The following is an 18,294-nucleotide window of genomic DNA, read 5'->3' as shown; positions in this document are numbered from 1 at the left end:
TGGAGGATAGATTGGGGATATGACGTATGACCATGCATCACATCTTATCTTACACATAATATTCAATTATTGACTTATGAATGCACCTCGAGTTACTGGTGATTTGTTTCTAAATTGTTAAAAATCCTGTCTGAAGAGCGTTTATTTGTCTTATCAACACTAGATGGCGATAGAGCTTCATATTGGGCACTAGTCGGTGGAGTGTAGTCAAATGTCCTGTTCACCATACCATTCATGTGATTTATTTAACACCAAAGAGAACAAGGCAGCTTTTCAAAAATGGATCTGATGAAAACAAAAATTGTATTTTCTTTTTCTGTCTTTCCCAGGTTTCCTGTCCCAGGTGTGAAGCGCTCTCACCCTCATGGCCCTGACCCTAAGATCAAAGCCCCTGAACCAGTCATCTCCCAGATCATCGACAAACTCAAACACATCAACCAGGTGGTCTGCATGTGTGTGTGTGTGTGTGTGTGTGTGTGTGTGTGTGTGTGTGTGTGTGTGTGTGTGTGTGTGTGTGTGTGTGTGTGTGTGCGTGCGTGCGTGCGTTTATGCGTTTGTGGGTACTTTCATATATGTTTATTCTCAGGTCAGTCAAAACAGGCTGTTGATGGAGGGCACATGTGTGGCCGCTACCCCTGGGCCTGGCCCCTACCCCTGGGCCTGGCCCCTACCCCTGGGCCTAGCCCCTACCCCTGGGCCTAGCCCCTACCCCTGGGCCTAGCCCCTACCCCTGGGCCTAGCCCCTACCCCTGGGCCTAGCCCCTACCCCTGAGCCTAGCCCCTACCCCTGGGCCTAGCCCCTACCCCTGGGCCTAGCCCCTACCCCTGGGCCTAGCCCCTACCCCTGGGCCTAGCCCCTACCCCTGGGCCTAGCCCCTATCCCTGGGCCTAGCCCCTACCCCTGGGCCTAGCCCCTACCCCTGGGCCTAGCCCCTACCCCTGGGCCTAGCCCCTATCCCTGGGCCTAGCCCCTATCCCTGGGCCTAGCCCCTACCCCTGAGCCTAGCCACTACCCCTGGGCCTAGCCCCTATCCCTGGGCCTAGCCCCTATCCCTGGGCCTAGCCCCTATCCCTGGGCCTAGCCCCTATCCCTGGGCCTAGCCCCTACCCCTGGGCCTAGCCCCTATCCCTGGGCCTAGCCCCTACCCCTGAGCCTAGCCACTACCCCTGGGCCTAGCCCCTATCCCTGGGCCTAGCCCCTACCCCTGGGCCTAGCCCCTACCCCTGAGCCTAGCCCCTACCCCTGGGCCTAGCCCCTACCCCTGGGCCTAGCCCCTACCCCTGGGCCTAGCCCCTACCCCTGAGCCTAGCCCCTATCCCTGGGCCTAGCCCCTACCCCTGGGCCTAGCCCCTACCCCTGAGCCTAGCCCCTACCCCTGGGCCTAGCCCCTACCCCTGGGCCTAGCCCCTACCCCTGAGCCTAGCCCCTACCCCTGGGCCTAGCCCCTACCCCTGAGCCTAGCCCCTACCCCTGGGCCTAGCCCCTACCCCTGGGCCTAGCCCCTACCCCTGGGCCTAGCCCCTACCCCTGGGCCTAGCCCCTACCCCTGGGCCTGGCCCCTACCCCTGGGCCTGGCCCCTACCCCTGGGCCTAGCCCCTACCCCTGGGCCTAGCCCCTACCCCTGAGCCTAGCCCCTACCCCTGGGCCTAGCCCCTACCCCTGGGCCTAGCCCCTACCCCTGAGCCTAGCCACTACCCCTGGGCCTAGCCCCTACCCCTGAGCCTAGCCCCTACCCCTGGGCCTAGCCCCTACCCCTGGGCCTAGCCCCTACCCCTGGGCCTAGCCCCTACCCCTGGGCCTAGCCCCTACCCCTGAGCCTAGCCCCTACCCCTGGGCCTAGCCCCTACCCCTGGGCCTAGCCCCTACCCCTGGGCCTAGCCCCTACCCCTGGGCCTAGCCCCTACCCCTGGGCCTAGCCCCTACCCCTGGGCCTAGCCCCTACCCCTGAGCCTAGCCCCTACCCCTGAGCCTAGCCCCTACCCCTGAGCCTAGCCCCTACCCCTGAGCCTAGCCCCTACCCCTGAGCCTAGCCCCTACCCCTGAGCCTAGCCCCTACCCCTGGGCCTAGCCCCTACCCCTGGGCCTAGCCCCTACCCCTGAGCCTAGCCCCTACCCCTGGGCCTAGCCCCTACCCCTGGGCCTAGCCCCTACCCCTGAGCCTAGCCCCTACCCCTGAGCCTAGCCCCTACCCCTGAGCCTAGCCCCTACCCCTGGGCCTAGCCCCTACCCCTGAGCCTAGCCCCTACCCCTGAGCCTAGCCCCTACCCCTGAGCCTCTACCCCTGGGCCTAGCCCCTACCCCTGGGCCTAGCCCCTACCCCTGGGCCTAGCCCCTACCCCTGGGCCTAGCCCCTACCCCTGGGCCTAGCCCCTACCCCTGAGCCTCTACCCCTGGGCCTAGCCCCTACCCCTGGGCCTAGCCCCTACCCCTGGGCCTAGCCCCTACCCCTGGGCCTAGCCCCTACCCCTGGGCCTAGCCCCTACCCCTGGGCCTAGCCCCTACCCCTGGGCCTAGCCCCTACCCCTGAGCCTCTACCCCTGGGCCTAGCCCCTACCCCTGGGCCTAGCCCCTACCCCTGGGCCTAGCCCCTACCCCTGGGCCTAGCCCCTACCCCTGGGCCTAGCCCCTACCCCTGGGCCTAGCCCCTACCCCTGAGCCTAGCCCCTACCCCTGGGCCTAGCCCCTACCCCTGGGCCTAGCCCCTACCCCTGAGCCTAGCCCCTACCCCTGGGCCTAGCCCCTACCCCTGGGCCTAGCCCCTACCCCTGAGCCTAGCCCCTACCCCTGGGCCTAGCCCCTACCCCTGGGCCTAGGCCCTACCCCTGAGCCTCTACCCCTGGGCCTAGCCCCTACCCCTGGGCCTAGCCCCTACCCCTGAGCCTAGCCCCTACCCCTGGGCCTAGCCCCTACCCCTGAGCCTAGCCCCTACCCCTGAGCCTAGCCCCTACCCCTGGGCCTAGCCCCTACCCCTGAGCCTAGCCCCTACCCCTGGGCCTAGCCCCTACCCCTGGGCCTAGCCCCTACCCCTGGGCCTAGCCCCTACCCCTGGGCCTAGGCCCTACCCCTGAGCCTCTACCCCTGGGCCTAGCCCCTACCCCTGGGCCTAGCCCCTACCCCTGAGCCTAGCCCCCACCCCTGGGCCTAGCCCCTACCCCTGAGCCTAGCCCCTACCCCTGAGCCTAGCCCCTACCCCTGGGCCTGGCCCCTATCCCTGAGCCTAGCCCCTCCCCCTGGGCCTAGCCCCTCCCCCTGGGCCTAGCCCCTACCCCTGAGCCTAGCCACTACCCCTGGGCCTAGCCCCTACCCCTGAGCCTAGCCCCTACCCCTGGGCCTAGCCCCTCCCCCTGGGCCTAGCCCCTACCCCTGAGCCTAGCCCCTACCCCTGGGCCTAGCCCCTACCCCTGAGCCTAGCCCCTACCCCTGAGCCTGGCCCCTATCCCTGAGCCTAGCACCTACCCCTGGGCCTAGCCCCTACCCCTGAGCCTAGCCCCTACCACTGGGCCTGGCCCCTATCCCTGAGCCTAGCCTCTACCCCTGAGCCTAGCCCCTACCCCTGGGCCTGGCCCCTGTCCCTGAGCCTAGCCCCTATCCCTGAGCCTAGCCCCTACCACTGGGCCTAGCCCCTACCCCTGGGCCTAGCCCCTACCCCTGGGCCTGGCCCCTGTCCCTGAGCCTAGCCCCTATCCCTGAGCCTAGCCCCTACCCCTGGGCCTAGCCCCTACCCCTGGGCCTAGCCCCTACCACTGAGCCTAGCCCCTATCCCTGAGCCTAGCCCCTGTCCCTGAGCCTAGCCCCTGTCCCTGGGCCTGGCCCCTATCCCTGAGCCTAGCCCCTGTCCCTGAGACTAGCCCCTGTCCCTGGGCCTAGCCCCTACCCCTGGGCCTAGCCCCTACTCCTGAGCCTAGTCCCTATCCCTGAGCCTAGCCCCTGTCCCTGGGCCTAGCCCCTAGCCCCTATTCCTGAGCCTAGCCCCTATCCCTGGGCCTGGCCCCTATCCCTGAGCCTAGCCCCTATCCCTGAGCCTAGCCCCTGTCCCTGAGCCTAGCCCCTACCCCTGGGCCTAGCCCCTACCCCTGGGCCTGGAGCCTAGCCCCTATCCCTGAGCCTAGCCCCTATCCCTGAGCCTAGCCCCTATCCCTGAGCCTAGCCCCTATCCCTGAGCCTAGCCCCTACCCCTGGGCCTGACCCCTATCCCTGAGCCTAGCCCCTACCCCTGAGCCTGGCCCCTACCCCTGAGCCTAGCCTCTACCCCTGAGCCTAGCCCCTACCCCTGGGCCTAGCCCCTACCCCTGAGCCTAGCCCCTACCCCTGGGCCTGGAGCCTAGCCCCTATCCCTGAGCCTAGCCCCTACCCCTGGGCCTGGAGCCTAGCCCCTATCCCTGAGCCTAGCCCCTACCCCTGGGCCTGGAGCCTAGCCCCTACCCCTGAGCCTAGCCCCTACCCCTGGGCCTGGAGCCTAGCCCCTATCCCTGAGCCTAGCCCCTATCCCTGGGCCTGGCCCCTACCCCTGAGCCTAGCCCCTACCCCTGGGCCTAGCCCCTACCCCTGAGCCTAGCCCCTACCCCTGGGCCTGGAGCCTAGCCCCTATCCCTGAGCCTAGCCCCTACCCCTGGGCCTGGAGCCTAGCCCCTATCCCTGAGCCTAGCCCCTACCCCTGGGCCTGGAGCCTAGTCCCTACCCCTGGGCCTAGCCCCTACCCATGGGCCTGGAGCCTAGCCCCTATCCCTGAGCCTAGCCCCTATCCCTGGGCCTGGCCCCTATCCCTGAGCCTAGCCCCTACCCCTGGGCCTAGCCCCTACCCCTGAACCTAGCCCCTACCACTGGGCCTGGCCCCTATCCCTGAGCCTAGCCCCTATCCCTGAGCCTAGCCCCTCCCCCTGGGCCTAGCCCCTACCCCTGGGCCTAGCCCCTACCCCTGAGCCTAGCCACTACCCCTGGGCCTAGCCCCTATCCCTGAGCCTAGCCCCTCCCCCTGGGCCTAGCCCCTACCCCTGAGCCTAGCCCCTACCCCTGGGCCTAGCCCCTACCCCTGAGCCTAGCCCCTACCCCTGAGCCTGGCCCCTATCCCTGAGCCTAGCACCTACCCCTGGGCCTAGCCCCTACCCCTGAGCCTAGCCCCTACCACTGGGCCTGGCCCCTATCCCTGAGCCTAGCCTCTACCCCTGAGCCTAGTCCCTACCCCTGGGCCTGGCCCCTGTCCCTGAGCCTAGCCCCTATCCCTGAGCCTAGCCCCTACCACTGGGCCTAGCCCCTACCACTGGGCCTAGCCCCTACCACTGAGCCTAGCCCCTATCCCTGAGCCTAGCCCCTGTCCCTGAGCCTAGCCCCTGTCCCTGGGCCTGGCCCCTATCCCTGAGCCTAGCCCCTGTCCCTGAGCCTAGCCCCTGTCCCTGGGCCTAGCCCCTACCCCTGAGCCTAGCCCCTACCCCTGGGCCTAGCCCCTACCCCTGAGCCTAGCCCCTACCCCTGAGCCTGGCCCCTATCCCTGAGCCTAGCACCTACCCCTGGGCCTAGCCCCTACCCCTGAGCCTAGCCCCTACCACTGGGCCTGGCCCCTATCCCTGAGCCTAGCCTCTACCCCTGAGCCTAGTCCCTACCCCTGGGCCTGGCCCCTGTCCCTGAGCCTAGCCCCTATCCCTGAGCCTAGCCCCTACCACTGGGCCTAGCCCCTACCCCTGGGCCTGGAGCCTAGCCCCTATCCCTGAGCCTAGCCCCTACCCCTGGGCCTGGAGCCTAGCCCCTATCCCTGAGCCTAGCCCCTACCCCTGGGCCTGGAGCCTAGTCCCTACCCCTGGGCCTAGCCCCTACCCATGGGCCTGGAGCCTAGCCCCTATCCCTGAGCCTAGCCCCTATCCCTGGGCCTGGCCCCTATCCCTGAGCCTAGCCCCTACCCCTGGGCCTAGCCCCTACCCCTGAACCTAGCCCCTACCACTGGGCCTGGCCCCTATCCCTGAGCCTAGCCCCTATCCCTGAGCCTAGCCCCTCCCCCTGGGCCTAGCCCCTACCCCTGGGCCTAGCCCCTACCCCTGAGCCTAGCCACTACCCCTGGGCCTAGCCCCTATCCCTGAGCCTAGCCCCTCCCCCTGGGCCTAGCCCCTACCCCTGAGCCTAGCCCCTACCCCTGGGCCTAGCCCCTACCCCTGAGCCTAGCCCCTACCCCTGAGCCTGGCCCCTATCCCTGAGCCTAGCACCTACCCCTGGGCCTAGCCCCTACCCCTGAGCCTAGCCCCTACCACTGGGCCTGGCCCCTATCCCTGAGCCTAGCCTCTACCCCTGAGCCTAGTCCCTACCCCTGGGCCTGGCCCCTGTCCCTGAGCCTAGCCCCTATCCCTGAGCCTAGCCCCTACCACTGGGCCTAGCCCCTACCACTGGGCCTAGCCCCTACCACTGAGCCTAGCCCCTATCCCTGAGCCTAGCCCCTGTCCCTGAGCCTAGCCCCTGTCCCTGGGCCTGGCCCCTATCCCTGAGCCTAGCCCCTGTCCCTGAGCCTAGCCCCTGTCCCTGGGCCTAGCCCCTACCCCTGGGCCTAGCCCCTACTCCTGAGCCTAGTCCCTATCCCTGAGCCTAGCCCCTGTCCCTGGGCCTGGCCCCTACCCCTGAGCCTAGCCCCTAGCCCCTATTCCTGAGCCTAGCCCCTATCCCTGGGCCTGGCCCCTATCCCTGAGCCTAGCCCCTATCCCTGAGCCTAGCCCCTGTCCCTGAGCCTAGCCCCTACCCCTGGGCCTAGCCCCTACCCCTGGGCCTGGAGCCTAGCCCCTATCCCTGAGCCTAGCCCCTATCCCTGAGCCTAGCCCCTATCCCTGAGCCTAGCCCCTATCCCTGAGCCTAGCCCCTATCCCTGGGCCTGACCCCTATCCCTGAGCCTAGCCCCTACCCCTGAGCCTGGCCCCTACCCCTGAGCCTAGCCCCTAGCCCCTATTCCTGAGCCTAGCCCCTATCCCTGGGCCTGGCCCCTATCCCTGAGCCTAGCCCCTATCCCTGAGCCTAGCCCCTGTCCCTGAGCCTAGCCCCTACCCCTGAGCCTAGCCCCTATCCCTGAGCCTAGCCCCTATCCCTGGGCCTGGCCCCTCCCCCTGAGCCTAGCCCCTATCCCTGGGCCTAGCCCCTATCCCTGAGCCTAGCCCCTGTCACTGAGCCTAGCCCCTGTCCCTGGGCCTGGCCCCTATCCCTGAGCCAAGCCCCTGTCCCTGAGCCTAGCCCCTGTCCCTGGGCCTGGCCCCTATCCCTGGACCTAGCCCCTATCCCTGGGCCTGGCCACTACCCCTGAGCCTAGCCCCTATCCCTGGGCCTAGCCCCTATCCCTGAGCCTAGCCCCTGTCCCTGAGCCTAGCCCCTGTCCCTGGGCCTGGCCCCTATCCCTGAGCCAAGCCCCTGTCCCTGAGCCTTGCCCCTGTCCCTGGGCCTAGCCCCTACCCCTGAGCCTAGCCCCTATCCCTGAGCCTAGCCCCTATCCCTGAGCCTAGCCCCTGTCCCTGGGCCTGGCCCCTACCCCTGAGCCTAGCCCCTAGCCCCTATTCCTGAGCCTAGCCCCTATCCCTGGGCCTGGCCCCTATCCCTGAGCCTAGCCCCTATCCCTGAGCCTAGCCCCTGTCCCTGAGCCTAGCCCCTACCCCTGGGCCTAGCCCCTACCCCTGGGCCTGGAGCCTAGCCCCTATCCCTGAGCCTAGCCCCTATCCCTGAGCCTAGCCCCTATCCCTGAGCCTAGCCCCTATGCCTGAGCCTAGCCCCTATCCCTGAGCCTAGCCCCTATCCCTGGGCCTGACCCCTATCCCTGAGCCTGGCCCCTACCCCTGAGCCTGGCCCCTACCCCTGAGCCTAGCCCCTAGCCCCTATTCCTGAGCTTAGCCCCTATCCCTGGGCCTGGCCCCTATCCCTGAGCCTAGCCCCTGTCCCTGAGCCTAGCCCCTGTCCCTGAGCCTAGCCCCTGTCCCTGAGCCTAGCCCCTATCCCCGAGCCTAGCCCCTATCCCTGAGCCTAGCCCCTGTCCCTGGGCCTGGCCCCTATCCCTGGACCTAGCCCCTATCCCTGGGCCTGGCCCCTACCCCTGGGCCTGGCCCCTGTCCCTGAGCCTAGCCCCTATCCCTGAGCCTAGCCCCTACCACTGGGCCTAGCCCCTACCCCTGGGCCTAGCCCCTACCCCTGGGCCTGGCCCCTGTCCCTGAGCCTAGCCCCTATCCCTGAGCCTAGCCCCTACCCCTGGGCCTAGCCCCTACCCCTGGGCCTAGCCCCTACCACTGAGCCTAGCCCCTATCCCTGAGCCTAGCCCCTGTCCCTGAGCCTAGCCCCTGTCCCTGGGCCTGGCCCCTATCCCTGAGCCTAGCCCCTGTCCCTGAGCCTAGCCCCTGTCCCTGGGCCTAGCCCCTACCCCTGGGCCTAGCCCCTACTCCTGAGCCTAGTCCCTATCCCTGAGCCTAGCCCCTGTCCCTGGGCCTGGCCCCTACCCCTGAGCCTAGCCCCTAGCCCCTATTCCTGAGCCTAGCCCCTATCCCTGGGCCTGGCCCCTATCCCTGAGCCTAGCCCCTATCCCTGAGCCTAGCCCCTGTCCCTGAGCCTAGCCCCTACCCCTGGGCCTAGCCCCTACCCCTGGGCCTGGAGCCTAGCCCCTATCCCTGAGCCTAGCCCCTATCCCTGAGCCTAGCCCCTATCCCTGAGCCTAGCCCCTATCCCTGGGCCTGACCCCTATCCCTGAGCCTAGCCCCTACCCCTGAGCCTGGCCCCTACCCCTGAGCCTAGCCCCTAGCCCCTATTCCTGAGCCTAGCCCCTATCCCTGGGCCTGGCCCCTATCCCTGAGCCTAGCCCCTATCCCTGAGCCTAGCCCCTGTCCCTGAGCCTAGCCCCTACCCCTGAGCCTAGCCCCTATCCCTGAGCCTAGCCCCTACCACTGGGCCTAGCCCCTACCCCTGGGCCTAGCCCCTACCCCTGGGCCTGGCCCCTGTCCCTGAGCCTAGCCCCTATCCCTGAGCCTAGCCCCTACCCCTGGGCCTAGCCCCTACCCCTGGGCCTAGCCCCTACCACTGAGCCTAGCCCCTATCCCTGAGCCTAGCCCCTGTCCCTGAGCCTAGCCCCTGTCCCTGGGCCTGGCCCCTATCCCTGAGCCTAGCCCCTGTCCCTGAGCCTAGCCCCTGTCCCTGGGCCTAGCCCCTACCCCTGGGCCTAGCCCCTACTCCTGAGCCTAGTCCCTATCCCTGAGCCTAGCCCCTGTCCCTGGGCCTGGCCCCTACCCCTGAGCCTAGCCCCTAGCCCCTATTCCTGAGCCTAGCCCCTATCCCTGGGCCTGGCCCCTATCCCTGAGCCTAGCCCCTATCCCTGAGCCTAGCCCCTGTCCCTGAGCCTAGCCCCTACCCCTGGGCCTAGCCCCTACCCCTGGGCCTGGAGCCTAGCCCCTATCCCTGAGCCTAGCCCCTATCCCTGAGCCTAGCCCCTATCCCTGGGCCTGACCCCTATCCCTGAGCCTAGCCCCTACCCCTGAGCCTGGCCGCTACCCCTGAGCCTAGCCCCTAGCCCCTATTCCTGAGCCTAGCCCCTATCCCTGGGCCTGGCCCCTATCCCTGAGCCTAGCCCCTATCCCTGAGCCTAGCCCCTGTCCCTGAGCCTAGCCCCTACCCCTGAGCCTAGCCCCTATCCCTGAGCCTAGCCCCTATCCCTGAGCCTAGCCCCTGTCCCTGGGCCTGGCCCCTATCCCTGGACCTAGCCCCTGTCCCTGGGCCTGGCCCCTACCCCTGAGCCTAGCCCCTATCCCTGAGCCTAGCCCCTATCCCTGAGCCTAGCCCCTATCCCTGAGCCTAGCCCCTATCCCTGGGCCTGACCCCTATCCCTGAGCCTAGCCCCTACCCCTGAGCCTGGCCCCTACCCCTGAGCCTAGCCCCTAGCCCCTATTCCTGAGCCTAGCCCCTATCCCTGGGCCTGGCCCCTATCCCTGAGCCTAGCCCCTATCCCTGAGCCTAGCCCCTGTCCCTGAGCCTAGCCCCTACCCCTGGGCCTAGCCCCTACCCCTGGGCCTGGAGCCTAGCCCCTATCCCTGAGCCTAGCCCCTATCCCTGAGCCTAGCCCCTATCCCTGGGCCTGACCCCTATCCCTGAGCCTAGCCCCTACCCCTGAGCCTGGCCGCTACCCCTGAGCCTAGCCCCTAGCCCCTATTCCTGAGCCTAGCCCCTATCCCTGGGCCTGGCCCCTATCCCTGAGCCTAGCCCCTATCCCTGAGCCTAGCCCCTGTCCCTGAGCCTAGCCCCTACCCCTGAGCCTAGCCCCTATCCCTGAGCCTAGCCCCTATCCCTGAGCCTAGCCCCTGTCCCTGGGCCTGGCCCCTATCCCTGGACCTAGCCCCTGTCCCTGGGCCTGGCCCCTACCCCTGAGCCTAGCCCCTATCCCTGGGCCTAGCCCCTATCCCTGAGCCTAGCCCCTGTCCCTGAGCCTAGCCCCTGTCCCTGGGCCTGGCCCCTATCCCTGAGCCAAGCCCCTGTCCCTGAGCCTAGCCCCTGTCCCTGGGCCTAGCCCCTACCCCTGAGCCTGGCCCCTACCCCTGAGCCTAGCCCCTAGCCCCTATTCCTGAGCCTAGCCCCTATCCCTGGGCCTGGCCCCTATCCCTGAGCCTAGCCCCTATCCCTGAGCCTAGCCCCTGTCCCTGAGCCTAGCCCCTACCCCTGAGCCTAGCCCCTATCCCTGAGCCTAGCCCCTACCACTGGGCCTAGCCCCTACCCCTGGGCCTAGCCCCTACCCCTGGGCCTGGCCCCTGTCCCTGAGCCTAGCCCCTATCCCTGAGCCTAGCCCCTACCCCTGGGCCTAGCCCCTACCCCTGGGCCTAGCCCCTACCACTGAGCCTAGCCCCTATCCCTGAGCCTAGCCCCTGTCCCTGAGCCTAGCCCCTGTCCCTGGGCCTGGCCCCTATCCCTGAGCCTAGCCCCTGTCCCTGAGCCTAGCCCCTGTCCCTGGGCCTAGCCCCTACCCCTGGGCCTAGCCCCTACTCCTGAGCCTAGTCCCTATCCCTGAGCCTAGCCCCTGTCCCTGGGCCTGGCCCCTACCCCTGAGCCTAGCCCCTAGCCCCTATTCCTGAGCCTAGCCCCTATCCCTGGGCCTGGCCCCTATCCCTGAGCCTAGCCCCTATCCCTGAGCCTAGCCCCTGTCCCTGAGCCTAGCCCCTACCCCTGGGCCTAGCCCCTACCCCTGGGCCTGGAGCCTAGCCCCTATCCCTGAGCCTAGCCCCTATCCCTGAGCCTAGCCCCTATCCCTGGGCCTGACCCCTATCCCTGAGCCTAGCCCCTACCCCTGAGCCTGGCCCCTACCCCTGAGCCTAGCCCCTAGCCCCTATTCCTGAGCCTAGCCCCTATCCCTGGGCCTGGCCCCTATCCCTGAGCCTAGCCCCTATCCCTGAGCCTAGCCCCTGTCCCTGAGCCTAGCCCCTACCCCTGAGCCTAGCCCCTATCCCTGAGCCTAGCCCCTATCCCTGAGCCTAGCCCCTGTCCCTGGGCCTGGCCCCTATCCCTGGACCTAGCCCCTATCCCTGGGCCTGGCCCCTACCCCTGAGCCTAGCCCCTATCCCTGGGCCTAGCCCCTATCCCTGAGCCTAGCCCCTGTCCCTGAGCCTAGCCCCTGTCCCTGGGCCTGGCCCCTATCCCTGAGCCAAGCCCCTGTCCCTGAGCCTAGCCCCTGTCCCTGGGCCTAGCCCCTACCCCTGAGCCTAGCCCCTATCCCTGAGCCTAGCCCCTATCCCTGAGGCTAGCCCCTGTCCCTGGGCCTGGCCCCGACCCCTGAGCCTAGCCCCTAGCCCCTATTCCTGAGCCTAGCCCCTATCCCTGGGCCTGGCCCCTATCCCTGAGCCTAGCCCCTATCCCTGAGCCTAGCCCCTGTCCCTGAGCCTAGCCCCTACCCCTGGGCCTAGCCCCTACCCCTGGGCCTGGAGCCTAGCCCCTATCCCTGAGCCTAGCCCCTATCCCTGAGCCTAGCCCCTATCCCTGAGCCTAGCCCCTATCCCTGAGCCTAGCCCCTATCCCTGAGCCTAGCCCCTATCCCTGGGCCTGACCCCTATCCCTGAGCCTAGCCCCTACCCCTGAGCCTGGCCCCTACCCCTGAGCCTAGCCCCTAGCCCCTATTCCTGAGCCTAGCCCCTATCCCTGGGCCTGGCCCCTATCCCTGAGCCTAGACCCTATCCCTGAGCCTAGCCCCTGTCCCTGAGTCTAGCCCCTGTCCCTGAGCCTAGCCCCTATCCCTGAGCCTAGCCCCTATCCCTGAGCCTAGCCCCTGTCCCTGGGCCTGGCCCCTATCCCTGGACCTAGCCCCTATCCCTGGGCCTGGCCCCTTCCCCTGGGCCTGGCCCCTACCCCTGAGCCTAGCCCCTATCCCTGGGCCTTGCCCCTACCCCTGGGCCTGGCCCCTGTCCCTGAGCCTAGCCCCTACCCCTGGGCCTAGCCCCTACCCCTGAGCCTAGCCCCTACCCCTGAGCCTAGCCCCTACCCCTGAGCCTAGCCCCTACCCCTGAGCCTAGCCCCTACCCCTGGGCCTAGCCCCTACCCCTGAGCCTAGCCCCTACCCCTGGGCCTGGAGCCTAGCCCCTATCCCTGAGCCTAGCCCCTACCCCTGGGCCTGGAGCCTAGCCCCTATCCCTGAGCCTAGCCCCTACCCCTGGGCCTGGAGCCTAGCCCCTACCCCTGAGCCTAGCCCCTACCCCTGGGCCTGGAGCCTAGCCCCTATCCCTGAGCCTAGCCCCTATCCCTGGGCCTGGCCCCTACCCCTGAGCCTAGCCCCTACCCCTGGGCCTAGCCCCTACCCCTGAGCCTAGCCCCTACCCCTGGGCCTGGAGCCTAGCCCCTACCCCTGAGCCTAGCCCCTACCCCTGGGCCTGGAGCCTAGCCCCTATCCCTGAGCCTAGCCCCTATCCCTGGGCCTGGCCCCTATCCCTGAGCCTAGCCCCTGTCCCTGGGCCTAGCCCCTACCCCTGGGCCTAGCCCCTACCCCTGAACCTAGCCCCTACCCCTGGGCCTGGCCCCTATCCCTGAGCCTAGCCCCTATCCCTGAGCCTAGCCCCTGTCCCTGGGCCTAGCCCCTACCCCTGGGCCTAGCCCCTACCCCTGAGCCTAGCCCCTACCCCTGGGCCTGGCCCCTACCCCTGAGCCTAGCCCCTATCCCTGGGCCTGGCCCCTACCCCTGAGCCTAGCCCCTATCCCTGAGCCTAGCCCCTGTCCCTGGGCCTGGCCCTTATCCCTGAGCCTAGCCCCTACCCCTGAGCCTAGCCCCTATCCCTGAGCCTAGCCCCTATCCCTGAGCCTAGCCCCTATCCCTGAGCCTAGCCCCTATCCCTGGGCCTGGCCCCTATCCCTGGGCCTAGCCCCTATCCCTGAGCCTAGCCCCTATCCCTGAGCCTAGCCCCTATCCCTGGGCCTAGCCCCTATCCCTGAGCCTAGCCCCTATCCCTGGGCCTGGCCCCTACCCCTTGTTCTGACCCAGCCATATGGAATGCAGGTTACTCTTTAGAGCTCTCTGGTTCTGACCCAGCCATATGGAATGCAGGTTACTCTGTAGAGCTCTCTGGTTCTGACCCAGCCATATGGAATGCAGGTTACTCTGTATAACTATCTGGTTCTGACTCAGCCATATGGAATGTAGGTTATTCTGCAGCTACAGTTGAGGTCGGAATTTTACATACACCTTAGGCAAATACATTAAAACTCAGTTTTTCACAAATCCTGACATTTAATCAGAGTAAAAATTCCCTGTCTTAGGTCAGTTAGGATCAACACTTTATTTTAAGAATGTGAAATGTCAGAATATTAGTAGAGAATGATTTATTTCAGCTTTTATTTATTTCATCACATTCCCAGTGGGTCAGAAGTTTACATACACTCAATTAGTATTTGGTAGCATTGACTCTAAATTGTTTAACTTGGGTCAAACGTTTTGGGTAGCCTTAGAAACATCATAACATAGAGACATAAGGGGACATCAGGTCTTAAAGACATCAGGTCATAGAGGCATCAGGACATAGATACATCAGGGGACATCAGGTCATAAAGACATCAGGTCATAGAGACATCAGGACATAGAGACATCAGGGGACATCAGGTCATAGAGACATCAGGACATAGAGACATCAGCACATAGAGACATCAGGACATAGAGACATCAGAACATAGAGACATCAGGGGACATCAGGGCATAGAGGCATCAGGTCATAGAGACATCAGGACATAGAGACATCAGGGGACATCAGGACATAGAAACATCAGCGGACATCAGGACATAGAGACGTCAGGTCATAGAGACATCAGGGGACATCAGGACATAGAGACATCCGAATATAGAGACATCAGGGGACATCAGGTCATAGAGACATCAGGTCATAGAGGCATCAGGACATAGAGACATCAGGGGACATCAGGTCATAGAGACATCAGCAGATAGAGACATCAGGACATAGAGACATCAGCATATAGAGACATCAGGACATAAAGATGTCAGGTCATAGAGACATCAGAACATAGAGACATCAGGGGACATCAGGACATAGAGACATCAGGTCATAGAGACATCAGGGGACATCCGGTCATAAAGACATCAAGTCATAGAGACATCAGGACATAGAGACATCAGGGGACATCAGGTCATAAATACATCAGGTCATAGAGACATCAGGACATAGAGACATCAGGTCATAAACACATCAGGTCATAAACACATCAGGTCCTAGAGACATCAGGACATAGAGACATCAGGACATAGAGACATCAGGTCATAGAGACATCAGCGCATAGAGACATCAGGACATAGAGACATCAGAACATAGAGACATCAGGACATAGAGACATCAGGATATAGAGACATCATGTCATAGAGACATCAGCACATAGAGACACCAGGGGCCATCAGGAGATAGAGACATCAGAACATAGAGACATCAGGGGACATCAGGTCATAGAGACATCAGGTCATAGAGACATCAGGACATAGATATATCAGGGGACATCAGGTCATAAAGACATCAGGTCATAGAGACATCAGGACATAGAGACATCAGGACATGGAGACATCAGGGCATAGAGACATCAGGGGCCATCAGGAGATAGAGACATCAGAACATAGAGACAACAGTGGACATCAGGTCATAGAGACATCAGGTCATAGAGACATCAGCACATAGAGATATCAGGTCATAGAGACATCAGAACATAGAGACATCAGGGGACATCAGGTCATAGAGACATCAGGTCATAGAGACATCAGGACATAGATATATCAGGGGACATCAGGTCATAAAGACATCAGGTCATAGAGACATCAGGACATAGAGACATCAGGACATGGAGACATCAGGGCATAGAGACATCAGGAGCCATCAGGAGATAGAGACATCAGAACATAGAGACATCAGGTCATAGAGACATCAGAACATAGAGACATCAGGGGACATCAGGTCATAGAGACATCAGGTCATAGAGACATCAGGACATAGATATATCAGGGGACATCAGGTCATAAAGACATCAGGTCATAGAGACATCAGGACATAGAGACATCAGGACATGGAGACATCAGGGCATAGAGACATCAGGGGCCATCAGGAGATAGAGACATCAGAACATAGAGACAACAGTGGACATCAGGTCATAGAGACATCAGGTCATAGAGACATCAGCACATAGAGATATCAGGGGCCATCAGGAGATAGAGACATCAGAACATAGAGACATCAGGGGACATCAGGTCATAGAGACATCAGGTCATAGAGACATCAGGACATAGAGACATCAGGACATGGAGACATCAGGGCATAGAGACATCAAGGCACATCAGGACATAGAGACATCAAGACATAGAGACACCAGGACATATATACATCAGGGGACATCAGGACATAGATACATCATGGGACATCAGGACATAGAGACATCAAGACATAGAGACACCAGGACATATATACATCAGGGGACATCAGGACATAGAGACATCAGGGGACATCAGGACATAGAGACATCAAGACATAGAGACACCAGGACATATATACATCAGGGGACATCAGGACATAGATACATCAGGAGACATCAAGACATAGAGACATACACACATAGAGACATCAGTAGATAGAGACATCAGGGGACATCAGGACATAGAGACCTAAGCACATAGAGGCATCAGGACACAGAGACATAAGCACATAGAGACATCAGGACATAGAGACATCAGGGGACATCAGGACATAGAGACATCAGGACATAGAGACATCAGGGGACATCAGGACATAGAGACATCAGCACATAGAGACATCAGCAGATAGAGACATCGGCACATAGAGACATCGGGGCATAGAGACATCAGGACATAGAGACACCAGGACATAGAGACATCAGGGGACATCAGGTCATAGAGACATCAGGACATAGAGACATCAGCACATAGAGACACCAGGACATATATACATCAGGGGACATGAGGACATAGAGACATCAGCACATAGAGACATCAGCACATAGAGACATCAGGACATAGAGACACCAGGACATAGAGACATCAGGGGACATCAGGTCATAGAGACATCAGCACATAGAGACATCAGGACATAGAGACATCAGGGCATAGAGACATCAGGGGACATCAGGTCATAGAGACATCAGCACATAGCGACATCAGCACATAGAGACATCAGGGCATAGAGACATCAGGGCACATCAGGACATAGAGACACCAGGACATATATACATCCGGGGACATCAGGACATAGCGGCATCATGGGACATCAGGAGATGGATACATCAGGGGACATCAGGACATAGATACATCAGGGGACATCAGGACATAGAGACATACACACATAGAGACATCAGTAGATAGATACATCAGGGGACATCAGGACATAGATACATCAGGGGACATCAGGACATAGAGACATACACACATAGAGACATCAGTAGATAGATACATCAGGGGACATCAGGACATAGATACATCAGGAGACATCAAGACATAGAGACATACACACATAGAGACATCAGTAGATAGAGACATCAGGGGACATCAGGACATAGAGACCTAAGCACATAGAAGCATCAGGACACAGAGACATAAGCACATAGAGACATCAGGACATAGAGACATCAGGGGACATCAGGGGACATCAGGACATAGAGACATCAGGACATAGAGACATCAGCAGACATCAGCACATAGAGACATCAGGACATATATACATCAGGGGACATCAGGACATATAAACATCAGCAGACATCAGCACATAGAGACATCAGGACATATAAACATCAGCAGACATCAGCACATAGAGACATCAGGACATATATACATCAGGGGACATCAGGACATAGAGACATCAGGGGACACCCGGATATAGAGACATCAGCGGACATCAGGGCATAGAGACATCAGGGCATAGAGGCATCAAGACATAGAGACATCAAGACATAGAGACATCAGGGTATAGAGACATCAGGACATAGAGACATCAAGACATAGAGACATCAGGGTATAGAGACATCAGGACATAGAGACATCAGGACATGGAAACATCAGGACATGGAAACATCAGGACATGGAGACATGGTTCAACACAGAATTAAAAACATTGCTCATAGAAATACATTAATATTGGATAGACATTCTAATATACCTATTAAAAAAACGAAATATTGTACATTGCTAAATTATTGCACAACACCTTACTATCAATTAGGTCACTGCTACCTGAACTATTCTGACAATGTGGGGATCAAAGTTTTTGTGACGGGAAACAGGACCAGCTCCACCATCAACACACTGACTAAGCCTCTGCTGTCTGTCATCAAGGCCCCCTACATACCAACTGCTCCTCCGTTTCCATGACAACCCACCTCAGAGGGAGCCGAGGGTGCTAACAGGTGCCCGCCCATACCCTCCCAGTCTGACTCAGTAGCTAGTTGGTTGTATCAGCCAATGAGATCTGTGTTCTCCCTGGTTGTTGTTGTAAGGTTCTGGCTGTTGACATGCAGGACTGAACCCCCCTCTGCTTCAACAGGGAGCCCAGGTCAGGTCAGCTTCCCTCTGTGTATGTGTGTGTGTGTGTGTGTGTGTGTGTGTGTGTGTGTGTGTGTGTGTGTGTGTGTGTGTGTGTGTGTGTGTGTGTGTGTGTGTGTGTGTGTGTGTGTGTGTGTGTGTGTGTGTGTGTGTGTGTGCGTGCGTGCGTGCGTGCGTGCGTGCGTGCGCGTGTGCGTGTGTGATTGCGTCGATCAGAGGGGCTAGTGCTTGTGTGCTGAAGGCCTGTCTCAATGGATTACTGTATCTCTCTCCCGTTCAAACAAACTGGGCAAGGACATGTAA

The 18,294-nt window shown here is 61.7% G+C and overlaps 1 protein-coding gene across 1 annotated transcript in view; it reads left to right on the top strand.

Annotated features, from left to right (window-relative positions):
• gpc3 (glypican 3) overlaps positions 1–18,294 on the top strand; it is a 413,930-nt gene that overhangs the window by 199,217 nt on the left and 196,419 nt on the right. Inside the window, exon 6 of the mRNA XM_055888482.1 lies at positions 330–441. Coding sequence (XP_055744457.1) covers positions 330–441 — 112 coding nt within the window. The remainder of the gene's footprint in view (positions 1–329; positions 442–18,294) is intronic.

Source organism: Salvelinus fontinalis, chromosome 29 (assembly GCF_029448725.1).
Source record: "Salvelinus fontinalis isolate EN_2023a chromosome 29, ASM2944872v1, whole genome shotgun sequence".
Lineage (NCBI taxonomy): Eukaryota > Metazoa > Chordata > Actinopteri > Salmoniformes > Salmonidae > Salvelinus > Salvelinus fontinalis.
The sequence above is the reverse complement of the archived record's forward strand: the minus strand, read 5'-3'. Positions and strand labels throughout refer to the sequence as shown.